Source organism: Macrotis lagotis, chromosome 8 (genome assembly GCF_037893015.1).
Source record: "Macrotis lagotis isolate mMagLag1 chromosome 8, bilby.v1.9.chrom.fasta, whole genome shotgun sequence".
Lineage (NCBI taxonomy): Eukaryota > Metazoa > Chordata > Mammalia > Peramelemorphia > Peramelidae > Macrotis > Macrotis lagotis.
Genome location: NC_133665.1, coordinates 111,397,857 through 111,415,897, shown reverse-complemented (window position 1 = coordinate 111,415,897; position 18,041 = coordinate 111,397,857). Strand labels below are relative to the sequence as shown.

At 36.2% G+C, this 18,041-nt stretch overlaps 1 protein-coding gene across 1 annotated transcript in view; it reads left to right on the top strand.

Moving 5' to 3' along the window:
- Positions 1 to 17,825, top strand: part of RFT1 (RFT1 glycolipid translocator homolog) — a 50,575-nt gene extending 32,750 nt beyond the window's left edge. Inside the window, exons 11-13 of the mRNA XM_074198216.1 lie at positions 356 to 461; positions 12,571 to 12,820; positions 13,220 to 17,825. Coding sequence (XP_074054317.1) covers positions 356 to 461; positions 12,571 to 12,820; positions 13,220 to 13,384 — 521 coding nt within the window. The 3' untranslated portion in view covers positions 13,385 to 17,825. The remainder of the gene's footprint in view (positions 1 to 355; positions 462 to 12,570; positions 12,821 to 13,219) is intronic.
- Positions 17,826 to 18,041: the final 216 nt, after the last annotated feature.

Sequence of the window (18,041 nt, the reverse complement as noted above, 5' to 3'; positions counted from 1 at the left end):
GCTTTTGTGTAGTACAGAGACTAGCAAGTTTTCCTATTTATTAAAAAATGAGAAATCCACTTGCTATCCAAACAAGTTTTCAGCTGTCAAGGAGAAGATCTGGACTATTTATTTATAATTGTTCTTTTGTTTTTGACTGATTCCTCTGTTCAGTGCCCTGGAATACTGGGAATCTTTCCAATAATTAAATCTTAGATTTGAATATGAAATCTGCAGAAGCACAACAACCCAGAAGAGTACTAGTATGTTGTGGTTGCTTTTCCTGTGAATACTAAGTTGAACTGATAGAAAGATGTCATGTCTTATCCTTCTGTTTATGGTTTTGATAAACTTTTATCCGACTTTTTATTTCTAGGTCCTGTACTCCTTCGATGTTATTGTTTATATGTCCTCCTGCTTGCTATAAATGGTGTAACTGAATGTTTCACATTTGCCTCCATGAGCAGAGAGGAAGTTGACAGGTGGGTAACTTAAGAACGGCAATTATAGTGATGCTCATCAATTGAGGCTAAACAAGCTGTGGTGTATGATTACAATGAAATGTTATTGTGCTATAAGAAATGATAGGCAGGATGGTTTTAGAAAAACCTGGAAAGACTTATGTGAACTATATTGTTCATTGTAACAGCAACATTGTTTAATGAAGAACTGTGAATGACTTAGTTATTCTCAGAAATACAGTGATCCAAGACAATCCCAAAGGACTAATGATGAAGCATAGTATTTATCTCCAGAGAAAGAACTGATAGTGATTGAATACAGACTGAAGCATGCTATTTTCACTTTATTTCATTTTTTTCTTTTATTCAAACCTTTTTTTTTGTACAAAATGACTAATATGGAAGTGTTTTATATAATTGCATGTATATAACATATCTGATTTCTTACTGTTCTAGGGAGGGTGGGAGGAAAGGAAGAAAATGGTGATAGAATTTGGAACTCAAAACCTTAAATAAAAATGCTTAAAAATTGGAGAAAAGAAGAATTGCAAATTTAGATCCTAATAGAACGAAATAATTTACCAATATATTCCCTGCAAAATGAGGTTCTATTTATCTTTGTATCTTTTCAAAATAGTAGATTGTTGACATCCCCATAATAATGTGGATATGATACAATTAATATTTTTATTAATATTACAAGCCATTGAGGGCAGGGATTTTTTTTACCTCATGAAATATACAGTACCTGGTACATGAAATGTACTTAATATATCTTTATTGATTGATTGATAATATATCAATTATGTAGATAGGCAGCAATTTCTGTTATTCTCTATAATTGAACATCAAGAAGGCATCAAGAAATTAGTCAGTTTTTCTAGAATCACAAAGTAAATCTGAAGAGCTAGGAAAAGAGTTCAACGAACTCTTCCCATTCAGTGTTAGTAGAATAGCCCTCAGTCACTTCTTGGACAAACTCTTGTTAGACAGGGGCAGTTCTATGGACTGTTTACAGCTAGAAAGAAGAAAAGAACCTTCTCCCCAACTCCCAAATGAATTTGGGCCTGGATTGTTTGAGTGGGGAATGAATTAGGGGAAAATAGAGCTTATAATTAATCTATTCCTTCAGCATTGACCATATATCTTAGAATGAGGTTTTTTTGTTTTTGCTTTTTTGCAAGGCAGTGGAGTTAAATGATTTACCCAAGGTCACAAAGCTAAGAATCATTATCTAAGGTCAAATTTGAATTCAGTCCCTTCTGACTCCAGGGCCCCTGCTCTATCTACTTTACCACCTAGCTGCCTCATTTACCACCTAGTTGCCTCCTCCCCTCCATATATCTTACATTAACGCTGATATTCCCCTCCCATTGTTCAAATTATAAGATGAGATTACTGAATTTATAGTAAAGTACCTTGTTGCTCTGTGACCTGGACTCCATAAATCCCTGCCTACCGGCACAAAACAAACCTTATCTCCAGAACAATGAATCCCTGCCTTAGTTGGCCTATCATCTTTCATCTACATATCACCTCTTCTCTGCTCTCTGAGTTATTGCCCCCATCTACATAGATCTGAATTACCTCATCTAAGGCTCTACTCACTCCTCTATTGGACTGCTCTTTTTCCTTGGAAGGGCAGCTTACTCTGGGGGAATGTGTTCCCTCAAATAACTTCTCAGGTCCCTGTGCCTTTCTTTTCTATTTATCTCCAGATCACTTCTTTCTGTGAAGCTAGCCTGCTCTGGGAGAGCGTGATCCCTGCCTGTAACCTTTCCTTATTGCTCAGCAGAGCTCTCATGGTAACATGTCATCCATGAGGCTGCTGCTGCTGACTTTTTTTTTTTGGTTTTTTGCCAGGCAGATGGGGTTAAGTGGCTTTCCCAAGGCCACACAGCTAGGTAATTAAGTGTTTGAGACTGGATTTGAACCCAGGTACTCCTGACTCCAGGGCCGGTGCTTTATCCACTGCTCCACCTAGCCGCCCCGATGCTGCTGACTTTTAATTGACTTTACTCTTCCTTTCCCTTAGCTTCTGCAATACTTAAACCTTTTTGTCCCTTAAAATAGAGAGAGAGAAAAGAAAATGGGAAATCAGAAGAGGAAGTAAGGGAAAGAGGAGGAGAAGAAGAGAAGGAAAGAATGTTTCCTACTGTGACCTACAATCATAACTGCCATTTTTTTTTTTTTTAGTTTTGCAAGGCAGCAGAGTTATGTGGCTTACCCAAGACCACACAGCTAGGTAATTATTAAATTATTAAGTGTCTGAGGCCAGATTTGAACTCAGGTACTCCTGACTCCAGGGCCTGTGCTCTATCCACTATGCCACCTAGCAGCCCCCTACAATCATAACTTAATGGAAATCTCTGGTACCTTCCTTAGTTGAATCAGGGGCCCTTCTGCCTTTAACTTAGCACAAGTTCTTAACCTTTGTTGTGTTTTGGACCCTTTGGCAGTCTGGGCCCCTTTGCTGAGTAATATCTTTTTAAAATTCATGATTGAATTAAATAATAAAATTTCAGTTAGAGGGCAGTGAAAATACATGGATTTATTTTCCAATCAAGATCATAAATCTCACTGAAATCTCTTCATGTACCCATGTACATCCACAATCTTAATATCAGTTTAAGAACCCTTGATTTGGGGCAGCTAGGTGGCACAATGGATAGAGCACCGGCCCTGGAATCAGGAGTATCTGAGTTCAAATCAGGCCTCAGACACATAATAATTACCTAGCTGTGTGGCCTTGGGCAAGCCACTTAACCCCATTTGCCTTGCAAAAAAAATAAAAAAGAAGAAGGACCCTTGATTCAGGGTTACTTAAGTGTGCAACCATAAAACAGTTTGTTTTGTGTCCATCTTCTTGAAGGAAAGTTCTTTTGGTATTCTGTAATTTTAGTATAATTGAGATTTTTTTCTAGTTTTCTGTATGGCTATATCTATCTACTTAAATGTTATTATAATATAATTTTGTTATTATAATATAAGAACCTTTAAAAACATAGTTAAAGCAACATAACAGAAAAATATAGATTGGATATAATATTTTATTCTCTGGTTTGTTTTTATCAACCAAAATCTATATAGATGGAGACCATCTAAAGATGGTCACAAAAAAACACTGGGAAAAACAGTGGATTTTTTTTTGCAAGACAATGGGGTTAAGTGACATGCCCAGGGTCACACAGCTAAGTAAGTATCAAGTGTCTGAGGTCACATTTGAACTCAGATCCTCTTGACTTAAGGGCTGGTGCTCTCACTGTGCCGCCTAGCAAGTGGATTCTTATATCATTTGGGAAATGAGAAAAGTCTAAAGTCCTTGATTTATGCATAGGAATGGCTCACTATCTCTAAATGAAAGTGATCTACAAAGATAATTAATTTTGTATCTCTTTCTGAATTCTTCTCTTCCTGAGAGGTGGTCTCCTTACATTCTGAGCACTGTTCTCCTAGATATTTGATTAACTCACTAGGGGCTTAATTTCCAACTAGTAAGGCTAGGGGACCTGATCTGAAGCTTAATATTCTCTAAAGGGAATTAATCTTAATTTAAGAATGAGAAATTACCATTGCTTTCACACTTATATGCATATATGTACATATATGTATATCATAGAGATTGGGGGGGCACTAAATGTTGTATGTGGGAGAGTCAATTAAATATTAAACCTTATAAAATGAGAAGTGGGGGGAGACATTGCAACCAAACAATGTGGAATGTAGATATTGACTTTTTGGTTTCCTCCTTCAAGTATTTTAGCTAAATTCCATTGCAATGAACCATAGGAAATTCCTTTTATTTTGCTCATAATGGAGTTTCTACAATATCTACATAATTATTTTCATGTTAATATTCCATAATGATACTAAGCAAAATAGAGCTTTCATCTGGTTTTTAATTTACTTTCTTGAAAGTTAAAATATTGTGATCCTTATATTAGTCCAGCAGGTTTAAAAAAATTTTTCATTTCCATTATATTCTCTTCTATCCCCTTCCTACCTGTTTTTCTAGCTTTATTTCGGAAACTGACTTAAATTCAATTCAACATATTGATTAGTAAAACACCTACTTTGTAGAGAGTACTGGTACTAGTTCTTGGAGAGAATGGAAACTTTAGACAGTATTTACTCCTTACCTGCTGTTCAACCTGGTAGGAAAGTAAGACTGATACACAAATAATGATCATGAACAGCAATATAGTAAATGCATTTAAGAGGTACAAAACAAATTGCTGTGTGAAGTCCAAGGGTTTAGATAGAATTGGGTTGGTTAAAAGTGTCAAGATCAATAGCAAATACTTTGAATGAAAATAATTGTGGTATGGGCTATTGAATACCTTATTTTCACAGGAGTTGTGTGAAAAATAGCTAAAATTATTCTATCATTTGATGTTATTAACTCTGAATTTTTTAACTAAATGGAAGAAAAGCTCTTCAATTTAGAAGATAGATACAGTACAGTAAAAATTAAATAGAAAATGCAAAAGACTGGAAAAAAATGAATCTTAAATGAACCAATGTTGAGTCCGGAGGAGGGAACTCAGGCTGACATCAATATGATGCATAAGCTGGTTTGATACTCTACATTTACGTAACCAATTACATAAGGGTTTTAGCAAGCATTTTTTTCACATGCATACCTTGTGTATGTCTTAGGTGATTGTTTTGAGAACCAAACAGTGATTTGATAAACAAAAGTGCAGAAGGTAATTATCTCAGAATGCGCTATCTATCTGAGCCTGGGAATACACCTAGTTAGCTCAGACATGCAGCTACTCCCTTATCTAAGCTCTGAAGTACATCTTGCACATAACTATTTCTGTGTTAACCCTTCACAGCTCTTAGCCTGGAATACATATGACACAACAAACCAAGATGAGAGTGGTCAATGTGGAAGAGACCTTTTAGGAGAGGCAATATTTTTTGCCTTACCATGTCAATTTTATTTTAGTCAGCAGAAAATAAACAGACCTCTGTTCTTTCCATCTCTCAGTGAAGATGTGGTCTCCTTGAGAGAGCTGGCTGGTAGCACAAGTTTTATTGTATGTGCCCTTTCTCCTACTTTTATCAGGGACAGTCTTGGTACCCCATGGAGATTTTTAGAGAGGGAAGTGGACAAAGGGATCATTGGATAAATTCAATTAAACATTGATTAAATATGTACTTCTATATGCCAACCTCTCTAAGAGGTACCAGAACTGGGAGGGCAAGAACTAAACTGCCTTTGCTATCAGTGAAGCAACAAGGGTCCCCCCCTGTCTCCCCACTACACAAACCACCCAGCCTGCAGTCAGAAGGACCTGAGCTCACACTTGTCCTAGGGTACTCCAAGTCACTTCACCTCTGTCTGCCACAGTTTCCTCAACTTAAAATGGGGATTATGACAGCATCTCCCTCCCAAGAGGTAGAGAGAATAAAATGAGATACTATTTGTAAATCGATTAGGAGTACAGAATAGGTGATTTACATGACACTTATTAAGGCTTATTCCCTTCTCTCCTCCCCTGCTGCTTTCTGGAAGAATCAAAAAAGGCTTCCTGTAGAAAGAACTAACTGAGCTGAGAGTTGAAGGAAGCAGAGATGAGGATAGGGGCATTCCAGACATGGGGACCACCTGCTCAAGATGCAAAGAAGGGGAAAGGAAATTTGAGTTTGCAGAATAGGCCAGTGGAAGTGAAATGGAGAATTTTAGAAAGGGGTCATATGAAATAAGTGAGGAAATCAATCAGTAAGCATTTATAAATCAAGGAAGAATTTCCAGCTAGTAAGGCTAGGGGACCTGATCTGTGAGGGGCTAATTGTTAGTAGTTAACATAAATGAATACTAGTTAAGATTGTGTAGCTTTGTCTAGCAGTGTTGAGCAGCAATGAGTAGTTGTGAAAGAAGTGAAAGGTGGGGTCATGCAAAAGGGGGAGTTGACAAGTTGTGAACAGTGATAGAATGAGGAAGCAAAGGATTCTGGAGTAGAGTAAGCATCTTTTTCAGTTGAGACTCACTTGAAACAATCTATGTAAAGGGATTGTAAAACCTAAATAGCTATAGAGGGAGGGGGTAATATAGGAGGTGGTGCTTAGAGGAGAAATGTCAGATTTCAGGCTCATAACAGTGACATGGTTATGGGTAATGATGAGATCTAAGATCTGGCAGTTATTGTGTATGATGATGTTGAGTAAAGACAAAGTACTTGAGGGTGTTGATTAATTGGAAGATCAGAATGTTTGAGTGAATGCCAATATGCCTATTAAAATTTATTCTTTTTTAACTATTTAGTCTTAAGAGTTGTCAGGCATCCCCAGCTCTTTCATTCATCAAGTAAATGAATTCAGTTATTCTTTTTTATCGTAATTGTATTTTTAAATTACATATAAAGATAGTTTTAACATTCACTTTTGTAAAATTTTTAAAACTTTTATCCCTCTTCTCTTCTTTCTTCCTTTCTCAAGATAGCAAGCAATCTGAGATAGGTTATGAATATTAAATTTTTTTCAAATATGAATGGGCATAGATTGAGTTGAAGAGGAAAACTATGTATACTAATATGCACCTTTTTTGGTATTCATGCCAATCATTTTTTTATTATTTTGGAATTTTTTTTGGGGGGGGTATCTTGTATCCAGACTACATTTAAATTTCTAACTATATCTATTTAGTTTTATCCAGCTTCTGTTCCTAATCTCATTTTTTGTGCCATTTTCTGTATCCTCATATTTTAGACACAAATTAAAGTCCAAATATGACTATTCCAGTGCCACTGAATGAAGATGTTTCATTTCACTTCTATTTGCCTTTTTTCCCCCCTTTTCAATTCTTCTATAACTGCTTTTGGGATGACCAGGCTTTGTTGGGTGTTACTCCAGGTATTCTGTAGCCTCATTTTCCCTTTCACTGCTTTTTTTTTTGCTGTTTTGTGAAATGATTCAGTTTTTCAGTCCTTCAAATCCTTCATAGCATTTTGCCAATGAATTTGTAATTTAAATTGGTTTTAACATTGGTTGATCTATCCTTAGAGTTTTTTTAAAAGAAGTATTACTCATGATATGTAAAGTAAGACTTTTTTTTTTAGGTTTTTGCAAGGCAAATGGGGTTAAGTGGCTTGCCCAAGGCCACACAGCTAGGTAATTAGTTAAAGTGAGACTTTTTTTTTTTTTAGGTTTTTGCAGTACTCATGATATGCATGACCAGAAAAGGAAGTAGACCATTTAAATAACAAGTGAGGAGTAAATAGATGGCCAGCTTTAATGTTGCACTAGCAACCACAAAATATTAAAAAGGCTCAAAGGAAAGGATATGCAAAGGCAGTTTGCAGATGAGGAAATCAAAGCTATCCATAGTCATATGAAAAATTGCTCTAAATCATTACTGATTAGAGAAATGCCAATTAAAGCATCTCTGAGGTACCACCTCACACCTCTCTGATTGGCTAATATGATCAGAAAGGACAATGATCAATGTTGGAAGGGATGTGGGAAATCCGGGGCCCTAATGCATTGTTGGTGGAGCTGTGAACTGATCCAGCCTTTCTGGAGAGCAATTTGGAATTATACCTAAAAGACAATAAAAATGTGCATAACCCCTTGATCCAGCAATACCACTACTGGGTCTGTACCCTAAAGAGATCATCATGAACATCACTTGTAAAAAAAATATTCATACCAGCTCTGTGGTGGCAAAGAATTGGAAATCAAGTGAATATCCATCAATTGGGGAATGGCTGAACAAATTGTGTTTTATATATATGTATATAAAATTATATTGTTCTATTAGAAACCAGGAGGGATGGGATTTCAGACTTGCATGAATTGATGCTGAGTGAGATGAACAGAACCAGAAAAACATACTTGGGAGTGATGACCAACCTTAATATACTTGCTCATTCCATCAGCGCAATAATCCGGGACAATTTTAGGGTATTTGCAACAGAGAATACCTCTGTATCCAGAGAAAGAATTGTGGAGTTTAAACAAAAACCAAAGATTATTACCCTCAGGGTTTTGTTGTTGTTGTTGTTGTTGTTGTTGTTGTTTTTAGGTTTTTGCAAGGCAAATGGGGTTAAGTGGCTTGCCCAAGGCCACACAGCTAGGTAATTAGTAAGTGTCTGAGACCAGATTTGAACCCAGGCACTCCTGACTCCAGGGCCAGAGCTTTATCCACTGTGCCACCTAGCAGCCCCTATCCTCAGTTTTTTTAAAAAAGTTATCTTATGTACTACTTAATTTTGCTATCTATAATATTTTATTTTTCCTCAAGTATATTTTTTTTTTCTGAACACATTCAGTTTTGATCAGTGCATAGCATGGAAACATGTAAAGATTATCAGATTTCCTTCTGTCAGGTAAGGGGGAGAGGAGAGAAGGTAGAGAAAAAATTTTTAAATTCAAAAATTTACAAAAAATGATAGAAGAAACTACTATTGTATATAATTGGAAAACAAATAAAATATTTATATAATGAAAAAAGCCCAAAGGAAAGTCTCCAGGACATTAAGTACATTTTCTATAAATTTATGGAAATATCTGGTCAAAAAGTGCAAAAATGAGAGGGCATAAATGGATTACTATCTGCAACCACAGAGATTTATTGTTATCGGTCAACAGCAATGATTTATTTTTATTTATGTTTTTTTTTTTGCAAGGCAAATGGGGTTAAGTGGCTTGCCCAAGGCCACAGGGCTAGGTAATTATTAAGTGTCTGAGACCGGATTTGAACCCAGGTACTCCTGACTCCAGGGCCAGTGCTTTATCCACTACACCACCTAGCCGCCCCCAATGATTTATTTATGTGGCAGGCATTCTGTCACAAAAATGATGATGTGGAAAGAAGATAAAGGTTATTGTACTTGAGAATGTTGATTAATTGGAAGATCAGAATGTTCAAGTGAATGCCAATATACATATTAAAATTTCTTTTTAAAGAGAATGCAGAGATAGACTTGAAAGAGTCTCAGCACACAAGTTGCTTATGTTCTAATGGGGATGATAATAACAATACAGTTATATACAATACATAAAAAGACAGTAAGTAACCTTAGAGGAAAAAGCCTTGTTCAAAGGCCATTCTTTTTTTTTTTTTTGGCTAGGTGATAGGGTTAAGTGACTTGGCCAAAGTCACATAGCTAGGTAATTAGTAAGTGTCTGAGGCTGCATTTGAACTTGGGTTCTCCTGGCTTCAGGGCTGGTGTTCCATCTACTGTACCACCTAGCTCCCCCCTCAAAGTCCATTCCTGAAGGAAACCAGGGATTTTGTGGAGTGGTAGGAAAATATTATTAGCAATAGGGAATAGCCAGGGCAAAAGTAAGGAGCTGGACAGGGCTTAATGTGGGAAAAACATGAACTTGGCCAGCATGGCTAGACATGAAGTGGCTAGAGGGGAGTAATATATGAGAAGACTAGAAAGTAGGAAGAATTTTAAATGTCAAATGGCAGAAGATCCAAGAGGCAATAAAAAAAGAGCCTTACCAGGTGAAGAGGGAACTGAAAGGAGAGCCTTAATCATTGACCCTTTTGTCTAGGAGCTTCTTTTCTTCTCATAATGGATAGAAAGTCTGAGAGCAGAAGCCACAACTACGATTAAATGGTAGGGCTAGAGGGGTTTGGAGATCATGTAGTCTAATCTGCTGTTTTACAGAAGTGCATGAGTTAGTGCATGACATAATCCAACCTGTGTTTGAAGAAAATTACTTCAGTGACTCTGGGTGACTGTTTGAAATAAGGAGGGACTGAAGGCAGGGAGACCAATTAGAAGCCTGTTGCAGAGTCCTGACAAAAGTGATGAGGGTCTGCACTAGGGTAATGGCCATGTGAATAGAAAGAAGAGAATAAAGTGGGCATAAGAAATGTTGTAGAGATAGAAACAATATATGTGCGGGAGGATGTGAGAAATTCAGTATGCGGGAGAGTGAGAAATTCAGAATTCACTGAAGTGGTGGATCACAGTGGTTTCAAAGGATGTCAGTATCCTCAATGGTAATAGTGAAGTTTGGAAGAAGGTGTGTTTAAAGGGAAAGATTAATAATGAGTTGTATTTTTGACATGGAGTTTGAGATATCAATAGGGGAGGTAGCTAGATATAGAAGAGTGAGTTCTTTGAATAATGAGATATTTAGTTTCTTAAATTAACATTAGTATTTTAGTAAATTTAATAAATATGTTGAAGTTGACTTCTCAGAACATTCATATTTATATATTTATATGAGTTTTATTCCATCTTATTAAGTAATCTATCATATATAGAACACTGGAAGCAGTTTATTCATATGAATACAACTCCCTTCACCTGGTGTCTTTTCTTGTTTAATCTCAGTTTTTCTCCTAAGTCCCAATTTAAAGTCTAATCCTTTTTGAATGTTTAGAAAGAAGCATTAAAAATTAATTTTCAGTTTATGTTAACTAAGTCTTAAAGAACAATAATTACAATCACTATGTAATAATTTTACATTGATTGAGAAAGTAGCATTTTAATGGCTTCTTTCACCTTTGCATTTTTTTTCCAGAAGTGTATGATGCTTTTAAGGCTATGGATGGTGAGCTTTGGTTGGAACTAATTGGGAGGTACAGCAGCTGTAGATTGCTCTTCTGATGGAAGACAGCAGGACTCTTCATTATCAACCATACCAGAACAGCTTGAAAGTTGCCCACTCTAGCATTCTAAACTGAACAGGTTATAATATGAAATTAATCTCTGCTTTCATAGTTTAGTTATTAGTTCCATCCATTTTTACCACTTACTGAGAGACATGACTTTGAGAGTTTTGTGAAGCTATTCATAACTTTCCAAGGAAAGGTATATTAGATCTTCCCAAGACATAGTTTTCAGAAAAACAGGGAAAGTATAATAGTAACATAAATAAAGCTTCTTGATGTTCAAAGAACTAGACTATCCTTTATGTAATACCATTGACTTGAGTTTTAGTTGCAGTGTGGAGCTGATCCTTCTGTTGGTTGGTTAATAAAGAAACTGTCCCATGCACCATCACTAGCTTGTTCCATGACTTTGAACAAGTTCATTCCTCTTTGGTGCTATCTTCTGTAAGACAGCAGATTAGACTACATGATCTCTAAACCCCTGTAGCCCTACCATTTAATGGTAGTTGTGGCTTCTGCTCTCAGACTTTCTATCCTTTATGAGAAGAAAATTAAGCTCCTAAACAAAGGGTCAATCATTAAGGCTCTCCTTTCAGTTCCCTCTTCACCTGGTAAGGCATGGATTCATGAATGGTTCAACTGATTGAGCCAAACAAAAACACAGAAACAGAAAACTTCAGAAGGGTGCAGTTCTGCCAGACATTTAACTGTATGAGCTAGTAATATGTTTGAAGTAGGCCTGAAATGACAGCATTTATGGATAGAAGAGATCCATGAGATTAGAAGGTTGTTAATAGTTGCACTCTTCCTTACAGTAAGGCTCATTTCCTCTGGGTCTTAGCTTCCCTTATTTAAAGAATGAATTACCTTAAAATGCCTATAAAATTATGTAGGTAATAGAAGCAACATAAAAAACTTGATAGAATACAAGCATTATATATCTCCATTTCCAGGTTTATAAAATTGATGAAATTATACCAGAAAATCACTCAGATCCTGTTAACCCTTATAAAATTTGTGAGTCCTTGTGTATGTGATTAGAATGTGTGTTTTACGAAAGCACCAAAGAAAATTCATTCATTAGGGTATTATCTATATTTCTAGTATGAAATTTAATCCTCATTTTAAAATAAAATATTTTGTCTTGATTAAAACTGTTAATACCTTTTAACAGTTTTAATGAATTTTGTATTATGTTTGAATTTTACATTCATTCTTGCAATTCACAATAGGGACTCAGGCAGTGTTTTTATGTGCACTAATATATGAAAAGGGGTCCCTTATGCCATTAATTTTTGGTTTAGAAATTAGGGAAAACTGTAATTTTACCTTTCCCAATTTTTTACTGTCCTACTAGATTAATTATATATGCAAAACATAAAATTATTGAAACTTGGTGATTTTAAAGGAGTGCCCAAATTTACTTGTGCCTAATTATTTGCAGAGTATCTTTTCTGTCCTTGAAAAGAATAAAGGAAGGCTAAGGTGTTTTGTATAAGTGATATAAATAACTTGTTTCACTTCATTTGCTTCCCTCTCTCACAGGTACAATTTTATCATGTTGGCCCTGTCATTCACATTCTTGTTGTCTTCCTATTTCCTGACCAAATGGCAAGGCAGTGTGGGTTTCATCTTTGCCAATTGTTTTAACATGGGAATTCGAATTGCACAAAGCATACGCTATATTTATAACTACTACAGAGAGAGTCCTCACAGGCCATTGGCAGGCCTGCTTCCATCACCATTTCTAATTGTGGTCTATGTGCTCAGTGGAGTGGTTACTGGTATTTCAGAGGTAAGTTTCCCTTTTTTTCACATTTCTGGTTCAGATCATACCCCTGTTTCTTCCAACACTAACTTGAGATGCCTGCTGATATGTGTTTGCCCTATCCCCCTTTAGCTTTGGACTTGTTCCTCATAAATGTTTACTTTGTCATTGATAAACCATACAATAAAATGTCAGATTTGCATGCATAATAGGTTAAATTCTTATTAATTGATTTTTAAAAAAGCTAGAGATGACAAGACTTTTATTTTTCCATCAATTACTCCTGGAATATATAGGCTGTCTCAACTTCTCCAATGGCATGGAGTTACTTATGATCCTAATGGAGCTTATGAAGTAAAATATTAGAAGGGTTGGGTTGTACTGGGCTAAAGACCCTGGCACTAATGATGATTTCTTTCCCAATAGGTGTTTCTCTGCTGTGAGAGAGGCTGGTTGGCCAGGCTTCTGCACATCCTTGTGGGGGCTTTGTGTTTGGCAGCTACCCTTGTGACCATGTACTTCACAGAATACAAGCTGATCTTCTTTATTCAGACTCAATTCCTACCCAAATACACCCAGAAAAAAACATGAACTATATGGACCAGTTCCTATATTTAGTTCTGCAGGCCTATCAGAATGGTTTGTGGTACAGAGGCTCATTTCCTGTTCAAAGGAAGAATGTCATTGAGGAGGAATCCACTGAGGTTCTTTTATTAACAAAATCATAAGTTTATAAGAAACTAGAAAATGGGACCTATTGGGAAATATAGATATAATATTTGGTTTATGTTTTCCAGTCCATTTGGAATTTTTAAATAATAATGGAGCATATAATCTTTAAACAAATCAGAATAATATTTTCAATGGTCTTTTCATCATTTTGTACTAATTTGTATTTTTTTCTTTGTTGATTTCTTTTTGGTCTCATCTAACTTAATAGCCAAGTTGAGTAAACATAGGCTCTCCAAAAAAGATCATTTAATTGTACTTAAAAGCATTTAGTTCATTTCCTCAAAAAAAAGGAAGAATTACAGAACAAAACACTTAGTAAGGTACTTTCACAGACTTTAGGCATCAATGTGGTCTTTTCTTTTAGAGATGAACAAATGTCATTCATCCCACAAGCCAGGAAGAAGCATGTAGTCTTTCTGAGAAGTATGTTTCTAAGAATCTTAAATTATTAGAAAATAAAGACAAATTCAAGAAAGTATAGAATTCAAGGTAGAAGGATGATGTCATTTATTTTAGTTGATTATAAACAACTAAACTTAATATTCTAAAAAACATGGTGATTTTGAAGAAAGATCTCCAAAAATGAAAGCTGTCTTTCGGCCTTTAGGAAAATGTTGCCTTGTACTTTTTAATAGGGAACAAAACGATATAGAAAAACAGTTCTCATTTAGCTTATTTCTTTTCCGTGTTTCTTCCTCTTTAGAAAACAAAATGGTTTTAATTCTGTTGTAACAAGTCAGTAATCACGCATCTATGACTTTTTTTTTGGAATGAAAACTCCCTCCACTGAGTCAAATTGTAGCCTATTTATAATTTAGTAGAAAAGTTTTAGACAGTTGTAGGAAATTCAGATAGATTCAGTGACCTCTTTGAGGTCATACAACTTGTAAGTCTGCCTGACTCCAGATCCTATGCTTCTGTCCACTAAGCCTTGCTGTCTCTCCTTTGTTGTAACAAGTATCATTCTGACATTTTATTCATGAAAAATATTTTTTCTTGCCATATGAACAACTCCAATTGTTGGTCCACTTATTTCTATCTTTAGTTACTACAGTAAACATGATAAATTTCCAGTCTAACCCAAGAATAGAACTGACATGTGATGTTCAAAGAGAGTAGAATAGTATATAAGACTAATTCAATTTCAATCATTCAGGCATTCATTTGACTTAACAGTTACAGCATGCATTTTTGTGTGCAAGGCCATGAGCTAAACATTGGGATATCAAGAGGTGGCTAAAACGCTATCATGAATTATCCCCAAATTAGCCATATAAAAAGAGACAAAAGAAGGTCCTTATCTGAAGCCTCTAAATAGATTGGCTAGGCTTTGAAAAAGTAAATCTTCTGTGAGCTCCCCAAACTCATGGTACTCTGCCACCAGAATAAATTCATTAGACCTCACCCTTGCTAGTTATTGTTCTAAAGATTCAGGCTGGTTTTGAAAAGTTATCTAACAATTCCCCAAGTTCTTTAGTGCTAAAAGTCTAACAATTCTTTGATACCTGTGGAGGTAGTAACAGGACAGGTCAAAGACTGACTCTGCTGGGCTAGATTCTAGTTCTTGTGTTCATTCCCACTTCTTTTCTCTTCCTATATGCTCCTGATCTCAGTAAGACTCAACACATTTTTCCACCTTGACAGAACTAAGTTGGAGACCAAACTTGCCTATGCTTTGATGGTCCCTGCCCCCAAAAGCAGCTCTGCAATCCCTTGTATTTTTTTTTTTTTTTGGTTTTGGTTTTGGTTTTGGTTTTTGCAAGGCAATGGGGATAAGTGACTTGCCCAAGGTCACCCAGGCAATTATTAAGTGTCTGAGGCCGGATTTGAACTCAGGTACTCCTGCCTCCAGGGTTGGTGCTTATCCACTGCCACCTGGCCATCCCAATCCCATGTATTTTTAATAGTTTCTTTTTAATAATATGTTTTGTTTTTATATCACCTAGATTTCACCTCCCTCTCTCCTTATAACAAAGAACTGTTTTTAAAAGAAAGAAAAAGAAGATTAAGAGAATTTGCTACCCTGCTGCTTCAGGGTATGATCCTTAAAGACTTAGAACTCTGCTTCTTGGGGTGGCTAGGTGGAGAAGTGGATAAAGCACAGGCCCTGGAGTCAGGAGTACCTGGGTTCAAATCCGGTCTCAGACAATAATTACCTAGCTGTGTGGCCTTGGGCAAGCCACTTAACCCTGTTTGCCTTGCAAAAACCTAAAAAAACCCAACTCTGCCACTAGTTGTTTATTGCACTGTGACCATTTACTTTTATTTTCCTTATTCTGGCCATTCATATTTCCTAGGACCTTTAATAATAACCAGGGAAAACTCCCCCTGGTTTACCTTTATTTTCTAAGTCATTCTCCTTTAACACCTACTTGGGTAATACTCCCTATCTATCCTTGGCTTAAGACCTCATATCAGGTCATCCTTTCACTTCTTCAGAGAAGTCAACTTCTTTGAATTCCTCAACCACAAGAACCATAGCATTCAAACCACAATTTTACTATCACAAATATGACTAATGCTTCAGGTCTGAGACTCATATAGCAATCGATGAAACGTTTATCTAGTTTATCTAACCGGAGCATGGTAAAAAAAAAACTCAGTAAACACTGGTTTAATTGGATTTTTACTCCACCCCACCCCCAAATCTCCATATAAAAGTCAATCTAGTCTTCAAGCTTGTTGGATTGGTGACTCACATGGCAATGAGATACCTGTCAAGACTGAAGGGCACTGATTTCTTGGCTGACCCTATTTCAATAGTTTATGCTTTAGTCTTCTGGTCCTTCAGGTTCCAGGAACAATCTGATAAGTCTGCCAGCCCATCTTGTAGCTCCTATCTATGTTTTCCCTAGATATTTCCATAGAAAATACATCAAGGGCACTGGAGATTGTCCATATTTCCTCTGTACACTGGAGGGTACATCTCCTGACCATTGATTGTCTTATATTTTTTTCCCAGATGAAGAGCCCATCACCATTTTCTTTCAGGCATTCCTTTGATGATGATCTTCTCCTTTATTAAATTGTTAAAGACAGAAACAAAACAACTTTATATTATGTTTAGTATCAGTTCCACTAGAAGCACAGATTTATCATACATAATCACACCATGCAGCTGCAGCAAGAGTGGTCTCTCAGATTGACATAGTGACATAATACAGTCAAAGAAAGAAAAATTAAGTCTTTAAACACTCCCAAGATTAATCTCAGCAGTTTTTTTTGGTTTAATATTTGCACGTAAAATGTTTCAGAACAGGACAGAATTGTCTCAGGGAAGCAAACTCAATAACAGTACGGGACAAGACATTGAATCTCAAGGATCCTCAAATAGGAGACTTTTAACAGTTGCATATTTCTAAGTAAATAGCTTTAGTTTCTTGTGTAGGCAGAATAAGAGCTTTGGTTTATTGTTTTGTTTTTTTATCACTGTATTACAAACATACTTTGGCATTTACTTAGCTCTGGAGACCTAAATGTCTTAATTTCTAATAAACAATTTCTAATTTTTTCCCTTTTTTTGGTATACTATTTATACCTTTTTTTAAAAATGAGACTCAGGGAGAAGTTTGAAGTCATTAATTGTTGTTTGGTCATTCAGTTGTTCCCAACTTTTTATGACCCTGTGGACCTTTATCATGCAAGGTCCTTTTGTGCTCCACTATCTACTGAAGTCTGTCCAACTCTTGTTCAAAGCTTCCATGACACTATCTGTTGTGTCCTCTGCCATCCTTTTTCCTTTTGCTGTCAATCTTTCACAGCATCAGTCTTTTTCCAGTGAATCCTGTCTTATGTGTTCAAAGTGTTTCAGCTTCAATGTTTATTCTTCCAATAAATAGACAAAGTTAATTTCTTTGTGTTGATTGATTTGATGATCTTGTTATCCAAGGAAATCTCAAAAATCTTCAGAACCACAATTTGAAAGCATCAATTCTGGGGTGCTCAATTTTCCATATAGTTCAACTCTCACACCCGGTGCATTACTACTGGAAAAAGCCGTAGCTTTGACTTTATGTTGGCTTTGTTGACAAAGTGATGGATATTTCTGCTTTTTTAGATGTCCCTATTTGCCATAGATTTCCTATCAAAGGCCTTTGATATAAGTGTTTCTTCTCTTGCTGGGCCACCACTTCCCCTGAGGTAACACTGAGGAAAAGTGGGTGGAAGGACCTTGTGGAACTTTTCTCCCTGCTCTGTCAAGGCAAATGTCCAAATTGATCTCGTAATTTTTGTTTACTTCATCTTGAATTTGATGGCTATAAAAGTTATTCATCATCAATGATTTGGATCTCTGTGCTTCATTTTTTTTGTTTGTTTTTTGCAAGGCAAACCAGGTTAAGTGGCTTGCCCAAGGCCACACAGGTAATTATTAAGTGTCTGAGTTCGGATTTGAACCCAGGTACTCTTGACTCCAGGGCCGGTGCTTTATCCACTGCACCACCTAGCCACCCCTGTGCTTCATTTTGTATGAAAAGCAAGTTACAAAAGGAAACAACAAGGAAACTCTGTACCTGGT